Source organism: Petaurus breviceps, unplaced genomic scaffold (assembly GCF_028583685.1).
Source record: "Petaurus breviceps papuanus isolate PSGF00001 unplaced genomic scaffold, PetGlider_PUasm1.0 523, whole genome shotgun sequence".
Taxonomy (NCBI): domain Eukaryota; kingdom Metazoa; phylum Chordata; class Mammalia; order Diprotodontia; family Petauridae; genus Petaurus; species Petaurus breviceps.
In genome coordinates, this window is record NW_027186356.1 from 499,720 (window position 1) to 512,419 (window position 12,700).

General features: G+C 45.7%; 1 protein-coding gene across 1 annotated transcript in view; it reads left to right on the plus strand.

The window, feature by feature from the left end:
• GAMT (guanidinoacetate N-methyltransferase) overlaps positions 1 to 10,439 on the plus strand; it is a 16,107-nt gene extending 5,668 nt beyond the window's left edge. Inside the window, exons 2-6 of the mRNA XM_069101998.1 lie at positions 2,187 to 2,332; positions 2,642 to 2,705; positions 4,254 to 4,321; positions 4,515 to 4,625; positions 8,795 to 10,439. Coding sequence (XP_068958099.1) covers positions 2,187 to 2,332; positions 2,642 to 2,705; positions 4,254 to 4,321; positions 4,515 to 4,625; positions 8,795 to 8,935 — 530 coding nt within the window. The 3' untranslated portion in view covers positions 8,936 to 10,439. The remainder of the gene's footprint in view (positions 1 to 2,186; positions 2,333 to 2,641; positions 2,706 to 4,253; positions 4,322 to 4,514; positions 4,626 to 8,794) is intronic.
• Positions 10,440 to 12,700: the final 2,261 nt, after the last annotated feature.

The following is a 12,700-nucleotide window of genomic DNA, read 5'->3' on the forward strand; positions in this document are numbered from 1 at the left end:
TGTGTGTGGTGGTGGCAAGACTCCTATAACCTATATATTAACACACAACATAGGGCCATATAACTAGTTGACAGACAGTGGGGTATTATTGGTCATAAGTACCTTAGGGGTAGAGAGAGGGGAGAATCCAGTTGAGGGGTGGGGAGTGTTCAGAGAAAGCATCCAGGAGGAGGTGGGATCTGAGGGATCTGAGGATATACATAAGTAGAGAGTGAATGAATGAATAAAAAGGCATTTTAAAGCACCTACTCTGTACCTGGTACCATGCTTGGTGGAGGGAGGTGGTTGGGAGGGATACTAATATAAAAAGGAGAGGGTCCCTGCCCTCCGTAAGGCTGAGCATGAGCAGCTTTCAAGGTTCTGATTATGTAGTATAGTGAATACTATTTATTCAGTAACAAATCAGAGCAAAACATTCACAAAAAATCAAGGTACAGCATTCACAATGTTACAACTTATCATAGAAAATCAAAATACAGCATTCACCATGTCACAAATCAACTACTTATCACTAAAATGGCCACATAGTTTTCACCAAAGTGGTCACATAGTTTTGAACAAAGCACATTCATTTAGTCAATCACAAAATCCTTAACTCAATCACAAAGTACAAAAGTCAAAGTTCTCCACTCCTAGGTCACAGTAAATCATAATCTTCTCAGTCAGTACACAGTATCCAAGTAAAGTCTTCTTTCAGCTTGACTCAAGGCTGGCTCTCAGCTTCCATGGTTCCTCTTCCATGGTCCCAGCTCCGACTCACCTGGGCTCAAAGGCAGGCAGCTCCCAGTTCCTTGTTCAGCTCCTTGTCCAGTTCTTCATCCAGTTCCTATTCAATATTGAAGTTCACAGTGTCCAGGCCACCTCAAGTCCTTCACAGTTCCTGTTTCTGGGAAGACAAAGCTTGACAAAGCCACAATAATATTCATACATGTTGCCAGCACCATCATCAACTCACTATCTGCCTGTGAAATCAACTGAGACCCACCAACAAGGTCTGAGAACTCAACACAAATCATCGACACAGAAATCAACACAGACCCACAAACAAGGTCCAAGAGGTCAGCACAAATCATCAGTAAAGTCCCAGGACCTCCAAAACCCTCCTCCAGGACTTCTGCAAACATACAACCAGAAAATCCTCTTTCAGGGCTTCCAGTCAGGTCCCAGGGCTTCTGTACAAGGCATCACAAACAAACATCAGCACAGACAGAGCAGACAAACAGAGTGCTGGGATACCACAAGTTTTCTCTTTCTTCACTGTGCCACCACAAGAGTCCTCTTCTCAGTTCTGCTGTCTCTAGCCAAGACCTCTCCTTATATATGGTCATTAGCTCCTCCCCTTCCTGTTGCAGGAGTTCATGAGTTGTGGGGTTCACACGTTCTATTTCTTAACAGACTTCATATACAAGGCTCAAAAGAAACTGAAACAAGGTATTAATTCAATAGCTGAAACAAGATGTGAACTACTTCTGTGCTTGCCATTACACCCTCATGGAGTTTACATCCAAATAGGAGGAGGGGGTCCTGGTCTGGCCAATCACAGGAATGGTGATTGGAACCATGGACCCTGTCTTACCTTTGTCCAGAAGGAGTTGATTTGTATCCTGTTCCCAGAGCAAGAATTGGGGGGGGGGGTAGGGGAGAATGCCTGGGGTATATGTGACTTAGTAGATGGGATGAGAAAAGAGGTCTGGGGCCCCTGGATTAGCTGGGTTTTCTGCTCCCTGACTGATCACGCTGGCTCGGCCTAGGGCAGCAGCAGGAGGAGCTAAGACTTTCTAGGCCCAGGGAATGTCCAAGACAGAATTTCTGAGCTCATCTAGTCCTAGCCCTTATTTTTCAGAAGAGGGGACTGAGGCCCGTCGAGGTCAGACTTGTCCAGGGTCAGTCACACATGGAGTCAGTCATGGCAGAGATGGGGGCTCAAAACTAGGATCCAACTGAAAATTAGAACTGCCCCTTCCCTGCTTTGCGCTATTCCTGCCTCTCCGCTGTGGGCAGTGAGGCCTGAAGAAGGGATAGGAACAAGGCATACCTGGTGAGAATGCAGAGTCCTTACTGAAATCCAGCCTTGATTCCCACAAGACTGGGGGTGGGGGGTGGACTTTAAGCTCCTCTCCTTCAGGAGATGGTTGGTGGCTCCCTGGTGCACCTGGAGTCACTTTTCCCTCTGGCTCCTGTCCCAGGGGGAAGGGTTCTGGAGGTCGGCTTTGGCATGGCCATTGCCGCCAGCAAGGTGCAGGAAGCCAACATCGAGGAGCATTGGATCGTGGAGTGCAATGACGGCGTCTTCCAGCGGCTGCAGGCATGGGCCCAGCATCAGCCCCAGAAGGTAGTGGGAGGGACATCTCACCCTGGGTGGGCTCACTCTAGCACTCCTGCACTGGCCCGCCAGCCAGATTCTAAAGGGTTCCAGAGGGAGGGCAGGAGTAGAAAGGAAATAAGTCTTTATTAAATACCCACTGTGTACCAGGCACTGTGCTGTGCACTTTACAAACACTGTAGCATTTTACCCTCACAACAACCCTGGGAGGGAACTCAGGCAAACAGGGTGAAATGACTTGCCCAGGGTCATACAGCAGGTAAGTGTCTGAGGCTGGATTTGATTTTTGATCTCACTTTTCTCTCTCCTGCCCCTAAGGTTGTCCCCTTGAAAGGCTTATGGGAAGAGGTGGTGCCCAACCTGCCTGATGGACATTTCGATGGTGAGAAAGCACAGAGAGGCTCTAAGAGGGCGTAACCACCACAACAACAATAATAATTTATGTATTGCCTTAAGGTTTTCAAACACTTTCCAAATTATCTCATTTTATCCTCACAACAACCCTGGGGAGTAGGTGCTGTTATCCCTATTTTATAGATGAGTAAACTGAGGCAAACTGGTTAAGTGACTTGCCCAGGGTCACACAGCTAGTAAGTGTCTGAGGTCAGAATTGAACTTGGGTCTTCCTGACTCCAGGCCCAGCACCATCTGCTATTAACTGGACAGTTAGCTCTCCAGGATTGTTGATGGGACAGCAGTCTGTGGGTAGGTCTGGAAATTCCTTTCACCAGTGAAATGATTGGAAGGTCTCCTTAGTCCCATTGGATGACTATTGCTGTTGCCTTAAATTGTCATAGTATTATGCTTTTGGGTTAAGGCATTGACTCCAGCAAAGACTCCTGCTCCAAGGCCCTTGGAAAAGAGTTAATGTATAAATGCTGCCTCCTTTCCTAGCCTTGCTGCCATTGGGAGCTTATGACCTTGGTCCTGTTTACACCAGGCTTCCTCCTGCCCACTCTTTATCTCCACAAGTCAACATAGTTACCCATTAAATGGGGGCCACATGAAGGAACAAAGGCCTTACCATTGCCTGGGTCTTGTAAAGGCCTGGGACTTCATTTATAAGTACAGGGACAGATTTTTAAAAGTTTCTTGGTTTTTGTTTTTGTAAAGAACTGAAGATAATAAATCAGGCCTGTTTGCCTGGAGTTAACACGCTAAATATTCTAAGTAATTGTAACGAGTACTTTTGGTCCAAATGAACACATAATAAAAAATATTCCTTTCCTCTTGTCACAGAGATAGAAGATTATCAAATTAGAATAGAAGTAGAAAAAGCCCTTGACAAAATGCAATGCTCATTTATCCTAGAAAAAAAAAACAAAAAAGTCCTAAAAAGCAGAGGCATAGAGGATCTTTTAAAAAAATATAAGAAATGTATATTATATATATGCATGCACATATGTGTATATATACAGATACATGCACACGTGCATGCATGTGTGTGTGTGTGTATAAAGCCCAGAGCTGGTGTTATTTTTAACAAGGAAACCCAATAAGCTTTCCCCAAAAATATATAGGAGCAAATTGAGGATGTTCCCTTTCCCCACTGTTATTTGCTACAGTTCTACAAATAATCAAGATAGTAATAAGAAAAAACAAGAATGGGTAAAGCAGAGACAAAAAATATTCCTATTTGTGGGTAATGTGGTGGTTTACTTGGAAAACCCCAGAGAATCAGCAAAGAAAATAAACAAGAAAATTAAGAACTTCAGTAAAGCAGTCAAAATACAGCCACATTGCCAGATGTGGACACTATATAATTTGTTTTTGCAAAATTGTTTTTTCTTTGTTGCAAGAAACAGTTTAGTTCTGGGTAAGAAAGAGGTGAGGGGCTGTCACACATACTCAGAAATGTGGAAACCAAAGACAATCCCATATGACATTTTTAAAGAATAAACAAAGTTAAAAGCATTATTTCTCTGAACAGGAATTTTGTATGACACCTATCCCCTCTCTGAGGAGACCTGGCATACCCACCAGTTCAACTTCATCAAGGTAAGGTGGCTTTGGCCTTTACCTGTGAATATGATGCTCCTTAATGCTCTCAGCAGGCTGCAGTTTAGGGGTGTCTCCAACAGCAGGATGGGTTTGCACATGAGACATCTGTGTCCTTTAGAGTACTGGTGAGATAGGCATGAAAAAGGGAATGGGGATGGGGGCTCAAGACCCTGCCCTTTCATTCTGCCAGGCTCATGCTTTCCGCCTGCTGAAACCTGGGGGTGTCCTCACTTACTGCAACCTAACATCCTGGGGAGAACTGCTGAAGACCAAGTACACGGATATCAAAAAGATGTTTGAGGTGAGCTGTGAACCTGGGCCCTGACACCCTCCAGTATGTTATCTCCCTAACCCCTCTCCATATGTCTGTGTTTGTGTAGGAAGGATCCCAGGGCTTGTGAGAAAGAGCCCTGGCCTGTGAGTGTGAGACAAGGATTCTGGTCCTGGTGCTATAAGTCACCCTGTGATTAACCCTAGCATAACCCTTCTCTTTGGTCCTTGGTTTCTCCTCCATAAAAGGAGAGGTTGGACAAGATGATTTTTTGACATTTTGTGCCTTACGTTGGCATGTTCAATTAGCAGCCTGGTGGTACAGTGGATAGAGTGCCTGGAGTCAGAAAGACTCTTCTTCCTGAGTTCAAACCTGGCCTCAGACACTTAGTAGCTGTGTGACCCTGGGAAAGTCACTTCACCCTGTTTGCCTCAGTTTCCTTATCTGTAAAATGAGCTAGAGAAAAGAATGGCAAACCATTCTGGTATTTTTGCTAAGAAAAATCCAAATGGGGCATGAAGAATGACAACCACAAGGTCCTTCCCAACTGTGTGGTACGATAGAAAAAGCATTGGGCCTGGGAGTGCAAATTTTGTCTCTGACATTGTGTAACATTAGGAAACTTACTTTCCCTGGGTTTCAATTTCTTAATTGCAGATTGAAGGGATTGAATCAGTTGGCACCCGAGATCCTTTCCAGATCTATATCTGTGATCCTTAAAAATCTTATTATTCTGTTCTAAGTCCTTTCCATCATCTCTGATAGTATTCTAAACTGCTTCCCAGCTCTGACATTCAGTGTTCTTCTTGTTAAGATTCTTCTCAGATGTAACATTCTCTGTTTTAAGGACTCTCCCAACTCTGACTCTGTTTTCTTAATTCCCTCCCAGCTCTGACATTCTGGGTTCTCAGGCCCCTCCCAGCTCTGACATTCTGGGTTCTCAGGCCCCTTCCAGGTCTGACATCCTGTGTTCTAAGGGCCCTTCCAGCCCTGACATCCTGTGTTCTAAGGGCCCTCCCAACTCTGACATCCTGTGTTCTAAGGGCCCTCCCAGCTCTGACCTCCTGTGTTCTAAGGGCCCTCCCAGCCCTGGCATCCTGTGTTCTAAGGGCCTGTAATGTAATACCAAGCAAAGGCAACTTCCCAGGTTCAAAATACCAGCATAGGTGCTCTCTATTTTATTCAGTGACCAACCAAGAACAGAGAAGATTAAAACATGACATCATTCCAAATACAGCATTTACTAAGTGTGATTAAATAATCTCCAAGTACTACCCCACCCCAGGACCTTCCAATCATTCAATCAATTACAAAGTCTCTGTTCCAAATACTTCTCCACCCCTAGGCTATACCTTAATTAAGTCCACCACAAAGCCCCTCTTCTCAAATGGAGATTAGTTTCCAAACATAAGTAAAATACATTCATTTGCTCAACCATAGAACACAAAAAGGTCAAAAGTTCCCCACCCCTGGATCACAATTGAATCTACCCCAGAGTTACATCAAGTTTAAACACAGCACTTAATACCCAAATGGAGGTCTTTTCTTCATCTTGACACGAGGCAAGTTCTCAGCAATCTTAGTTCCTGGAGAGACAAGGCTTAGCAAGGCCATAAGATACATTGCCAGTCCCTTCATGAATTTATCCTCTGTCTGTAGAACAGCCCTAGAACCCCTGAACACATTAGCAAAGCCCTCTCCCAGGATTTCTGTAAACATACAACAAGAAAATCCTTCTTCAGGGCTTCTGAACCAACAGAAAGGCTCCCAGACCCCTGCAACAACAGTACTGTCCCTCACCAGTGGACAGTATTCATTCTGTCTGCAGGACAGTCTCCAGACCCCTGCAACAACAGTACTGTCCCTCACCAGTGGACAGTATTCACTCTCTCTCTGCAGGACAGTCTCAGGCCTTCTTAACCAAATGCCAGGTTCCAGGACTTCTTCAACAGGACAGTCTTTCACCAGTGGACAAATCTGGCAAAATAACATCAAAACAGACAGACAAAGTACCAGCAAAACAGCCATGTCTCCTCAGTCCTTGGCAGCTCAGGGGGCAGGTCTCAAAAGTCCAGGGCAATTCAAAGCGGCCACCAGCAATCCTCTTTAGTCTCTCTCTCTCTCCACGAGGTGCTGCTTCCAAAAAAGATCTTCCGCCTCTCTCCAGTGTCTCTCCAAATCTACGTCACCAGCTCCTCCCACTTCAGGACTTTCTTTTCACATCAACAAGCCCATCCCACAAGTGGGATTAACAAACTCTGGGTTTTAATACAATCAATTTGAAAACCAAGCCAATACAGGGGAATCTTTAATTGCCATTACTATCACAGGGCCCTCCCAACTCTGACATCCTGTGTTCTAAGGGCCCTTCCAGCCCTGACCTCCTGTGTTCCAAGGGCCCTCCCAACTCTGACATCCTGTGTCCTAAGGGCCCTCCCAGCTCTGACCTCCTGTGTCCTAAGGGCCCTCCCAACTCTGACATCCTGTGTTCTAAGGGCCCTCCCATCTGTGACATTCTCTGTTCTAAGAGCCCTCCCAGCTGTGACATTCTCTGTTCTAAGGGCCCTCCCAGCTCTGACATCCTGTGCTCTAAGGGCCCTCCCAGCTCTGACACTCTGTGTTCGAGGGGACTTTAGAAGGGCATAGGAAGCAAAGGTGGTCCCTGAATTCAGGGGCAGCCTCCAGAGATTCAAGCATGCTGCAGATGTTTGCCTTCATCCTTCCCTAATAAGAACAGCAATAATAACAACTCATTTCTCTGCTGCTTTTCTGGTTTACAGAAGACTTTGCCAATCAGAGTCTAGGACAATTACAGAAAGTAGAACTGAAGAGGAGCTCAGATGAAGAAACAGTCTCAAGGAGGTTCAGTGATTAGCCCAACGTCATGGTATTGTAGATTTGGAGTAGGATGGGACCTTCTAAGTTAAATCTGATGCCCTCCTTTTTAAAAAAAAATTTTATTTTTTGCTTTTTGGAGGGCAATTGGGGTTAAGTGACTTGCCCAAGGTCACACGGCTAGTTTTTGTGTTAAGTGTCTGAGGCCAGATTTGAACTCAGGATCTCCTGACTCCAGGGCTGGTGCTCTATTCACTGTGCCACCTAGCCGCTCCTCAAATCTTTTTTTTTTTTTCTAAAGAAATCAGGGCTAAGTAACTTGCTCAAGGTTACACGGCCAGTTATTTCTGAGTGTGGTGCTAAGTATCTGAGCCCAGATTTGATCTCCAGGTCATCCCGACACTAGGACCGGCGCTCTTACTCGCTGAGCCACCTGGCTGCCCCTGATGTCCTCCTTTTACAGAGAAGTGTGGTGAATGATCCAAGGTCCCACAGATCATAAGTGTCCTTGGATTCCCATAATGTCTCAGATGGAGAGAGGGGAAGGAACTTCTCGGTTGTCCAGGCCATCCCTTTCCCCCTCATATAGACAGTTGAGGACACTGAGGTCCCAAGAGAGGTTTGACAAGGTAGTAAGTTGCAGAGGTAGTGAGTGTGTTATTCAGGACCCACCTAGCTAAGAAGTGGGAAGGCTAACTCCCCAAAAGATCACTGGGAATTTTCTGTTCCGTTCTGTTTTGTTTTTGGCCACATCCATTCATTTAAGGTATGGAGGGCTTGGGATCTCTGTCAGAGATACCAGAACCTACAAATTCAGATTCTTTAAATCTTAAAGGTGAACAGATAACTGAACATTTCATGTTTTCTGGTTCTGATCCCCAAAGGATGGCTTCATGGAGACCATGTCACCCTCTGTAATATCCATGTCAAAGCTATACAGGACTCCCTCTCCCTTTTCTTTCCTCTGGGCATTTCTCCTGATCTCATTTCTCTTAGGGACCTGCACAAGCTCAGAGGGTCATAGACCTAGCCCTGGAAGGGGCCTTAGAAATCCTCCAGATAAGCTGAGCTTGGCCAAGATCCTAGAGGTCATTGGTGACAGACCCTACATTTTAGCCCAGATTCTTTAACTCATAGAGGATTTCCAATTTAGCTCAATTAGGAGGGAAACACTCCAAACTTGAAGGCTGTCTAGGAAAGGGAACAGCAGCCAGGAGTAGAGAAATTACGTTTCGAATCCCACTGGGAGTAAATGGTAAGAGCCAGGAGTCAAACCCAGGTCCCCCGCCTCAGATCCACCAGATGCATTTTTCCAATGTGCCTCCCAGAGGATGACCTGGGCCTTTCTTTCTGTTGTCCCCCAGGAGACCCAGATTACTGCCCTGGTGGAGGCAGGTTTCAAGCAGGAGAACATCAGCACCACTGTGATGGATCTGGTGCCCCCCAAGGAATGCCGCTACTACTCCTTCCCCAAGATGATCACCCCGACAGTCCTCAAACACTGAGGGTGTCCAGCTTCCTCTTCCTACCGGGCTGGCCCTGGAATGGGCACACCAGGGACTCTAGCCTGCCTGGGCTAGAGCCTAGGATTTCTCAGTAGATCTCAGCCAACTTCCTAACAGGACTTGATGGGGGAACTTGACAAGAAAAGGGGAAGGGATCAAGCAGGGGGATTGAGGGACTTTCTAGGCCTGTCTCTTGTCTCGAGGCTAATAAGTTCAGGTTAGAGCCCAGTGCTAGAAGTTAAGCCTCAGGGTTTTTCTGCCTTTTGATTTGTCTACCATCTCAGTGCTTGTAAACTACATGGGGCCCTTTATTTGTTTCATCTGTAGAATGGGTATATGTGCTTGCTTGAGAGGAATTGACGACTCTCAAAAGTAATAACCAGTCTCTCTAAATGGGAATTTCTCATCCAAAAGACCCTGCAAAGAATTGCTTTAATGAAATGCCCCTCTTCTTGTTTATTCAGTGAAAATAATGTGCTCCTTGGTGCTGGGGGAGTACAGAGAAATGTAGAGCCTAGCCCCCTGCCCTTGAGGGGCTTGTACCCCATTTGAGACAGGGAATCAAGGAACTGATAATCCAAAGGTGAGTCCAGGAGCCAAAGGCTCATGTCATGGGGCTCTTCCTCACTGGAGGGGTTCTAAGTGTCAACTTCTGCTTGTTGGGGATGGGATTCTTGTTCAGGTTTTAGTTGAACTTGACGGGACAGTATCTGAGGTCCCCACAGCATCCTTGAGAGTGGGGAAAATGTTTCTCTCTTACCTTGGATCCTCAGGGCTAAGCACAGTGCCTGACATTTTGGTTGTGCCTAATACATTTTTGTTGACTGCTTAACACCTTTCCTTTGAGATGGGTGGAGCAAAGAGTAGTCCATATTATAGATGACAGAAAGGCATTGTATCACAGTAGACAGTAGCCAGAGCCAGTCTTGGAACCAGAAGATCCACGTTCAAGTCTCGCCTCTGGCCTCTAATGCATACTGGCTGTTGCCACTCTGGCCGAGTCATGACACCTAGTTAGTTATTCTAGGCATTGCCTTCAGACTAAACTGCAAACCTACATTGGTAGAGGAAGTTTCCTTGCTGGAGAGTCCCCTTTAATTGATAAAATCAGAGGTTCAGTCCCTATCCCTTTATAGGTGAAGAAGCTGAGGAGTGACTTGTCCACAGCCACGAAAGATGGAACTGGGATCTGGATTTGGGTCTCTTGATGCCCAGTGCTTTATCAAACAGGTCCAGAGGCTGAGGGCCTGTAGGCCCCAGGCATGTTCCACTACACCCTGTTTGCTCCCTTTCAGTCTGTTTCCCTGCTTGAGTCCATTTGGAAGCCTTAATTTTTACTAATACACTGTGAGGCCCCCTCTATCCTTTATTCAGATTTTGGTGCTCTTCAAACCTGGCACTCTACTGGGGTGGCAGAAGTCCTATGAGGAAAGGGAAGGCCGTGCACCTTCTCAGTTGTAGCAGAAAGCCTGCTGGTCAAAAAATAAAGGAATTCTGGAGTCCAGTCCTTGATTCTTGTACTTTTTTTTTTTTAAAGCAATTGGGGTTAAGTAACTTGTTCAAGGTTACACAGCCAGGTGTTTCTGGGTGGGTGCTAAGTATCTGAGCCCAGATTTGATCCAGGTCATCCCGACACTGGGGCCGGTGCTCTTACTCGCTGTGCTACCTGGCCACCCCCCAGTCCTTGATTCTTGAACTGTTGATGCAAGGTGTGTGTGTGTGTGTGTGTGCACGCACACACAGGGAAGGGAAGAATGAAGAAAAGTGGAGATGGAAAGGATTAGGGAAAAAAGAATAGAGAGAGAAGGGGTGAAGGATGAGAAAGGGAAGGGAGAAAGGGGAAAGAGAATGAGTAGGGGAGACGCAACGAAGCAAATAGGCCTCAGAGGGCAGTTGAATCAGGAAATGATGGAGGCCAAAGCATGGAAGATGCTTCCCGCCTGAGCTTGGGTCCCTCCCATCTCTACTCAGACCCATCCCGTTGCTTAATCTTCCTGTAGAAGGAATGACTGCTGGGACTCTGACAGCTGCAAGTTCACTGAGAAATCCAGCCATGTGAGAGAGACTCCTTGCAAAAGCTAACTGGACAGTGAGACTCAAGATGGTTGAGCAAAGCACAACTTAATATTTTCATTGCTCGTTTCCTTTCACATTACCTAACTTTCCCCCTTTATTCCTTGATGTTGGGAAAGATTGAAGGCAAAAGGAAAAGGGGATGACAGAGGATGAGATGGGCGGTGTCATAGAAGCAATGAATATAAGTTTGGACAGACTTTGGGAGATATTGGAAGATAGAAGGGCTTGGCATGGTGTGGTCCATGGGGTCATGAAGAGTTGGATGTGACTGAATGACTGAATAGCAACAAAATTCTTCCTCTGATATCTCACATGAAAAACATTTTTAAGAAAAGAAAAAAGAGGGGTGGCTGGGTGGCATAGTGAATAGAGCACCTGTCCTGGAGTCAGGAGGACCTGAGTTCAAATCTGGCCTCAGACATTTAACACTAGCCATGTGACCTTGGGCAAGTCACTTACCCCAATTGCCCTGCCTTCCTCCCCCTCCAAAAAAAAGTAAAAAAAAAAAGTGCAGAGGAGGAAAACAAAATCAGCTACTCATCAAAACACTAAAAAAAATATGAAGAGAGAAGTGATTTTCCACACCCATGAAGGGAGGTGTCCTCTCATATCTTCTTCAGGACCATGTCTGCATTTTCCTAATTTTGCAACTTGAATTTCTGATTGTCTTGTTGCTATTATTGTTCAAAGCACAACTTCTTATAATCAAAGGGCAGAAGATGCTCTGCAGGGAGGACAGGGCATAAAGACTGGACAGAACCATTTGCAAAATTAATGGACATATTCAAAGGGGAATTGCAGAGGGCTTACCAACTCTATGGGAGCGTGCAAAGTATTGTGAGAAAGGTAAAAACATGAACAGATGATGTAATAAAAATGAAACAAGTAGCATGAAACTTTCACTGGTTGGTCTAAAGATAAGGTCCTCCCCGGTCCTCCCTGCTGCCACATTCAGGCTCCCCAGAGTGCTTTGCGCTAGAAGCACCACAGAAATCGCCAGCCTGCACTCTGGACTCCTTATTGCTCACTACCCAGGCCATGTCATAGATCCTGCTTCACATCTGCCTTCTGTAACAGCACCCTAGGTTTTCTTCTCAGGTTTCTCCCTTGGCATTGTTCACCTCTGAATGCCATGTTGGTGGTGAGGTTTCTTAACACTGCTGGTAGTCAATGAGGTCACTTCAGGAGTTTCCTGTGGGCTGACTGTTTCAAAAGCTGACCTTCTCTTACTCTGGCCACGGCTGAATGAGAATGACATGGTCTTCATTTTTAAATCTGCGTTTCCTTTAAAATAACCCTGTGAGGCAGACAGTAACAATGACGCAAGGCCTGGATTATAACGTGGCAGTGGGTTAGGGAGACTATGGAGTTTGTCCATTGGTGTCTTATAAGCTAGGCCTGGAATGGAGATCAGGTTGGATGGTTTCTTTCCAAAATTGCTCGACTTATTTCTCAGGAAAACCTTATTTTATCGCTAATAGGCTTCAAATGATGCTACATGGTCACAAGTTATGAAACACATAATGATCTTGAAAGAATCAGTTACACGTGGCGCCAAAAGGCAATGAAGAAAAGTGGGTGGTGTGTACACATGCAGGCTGGTGCATCTGACTGACAATGGCATGTGTGGGAAGGGTAGCATAAATTACTTCAAAGATATTCCTGACCAGAGTAAAGTGGGCCAGCCTG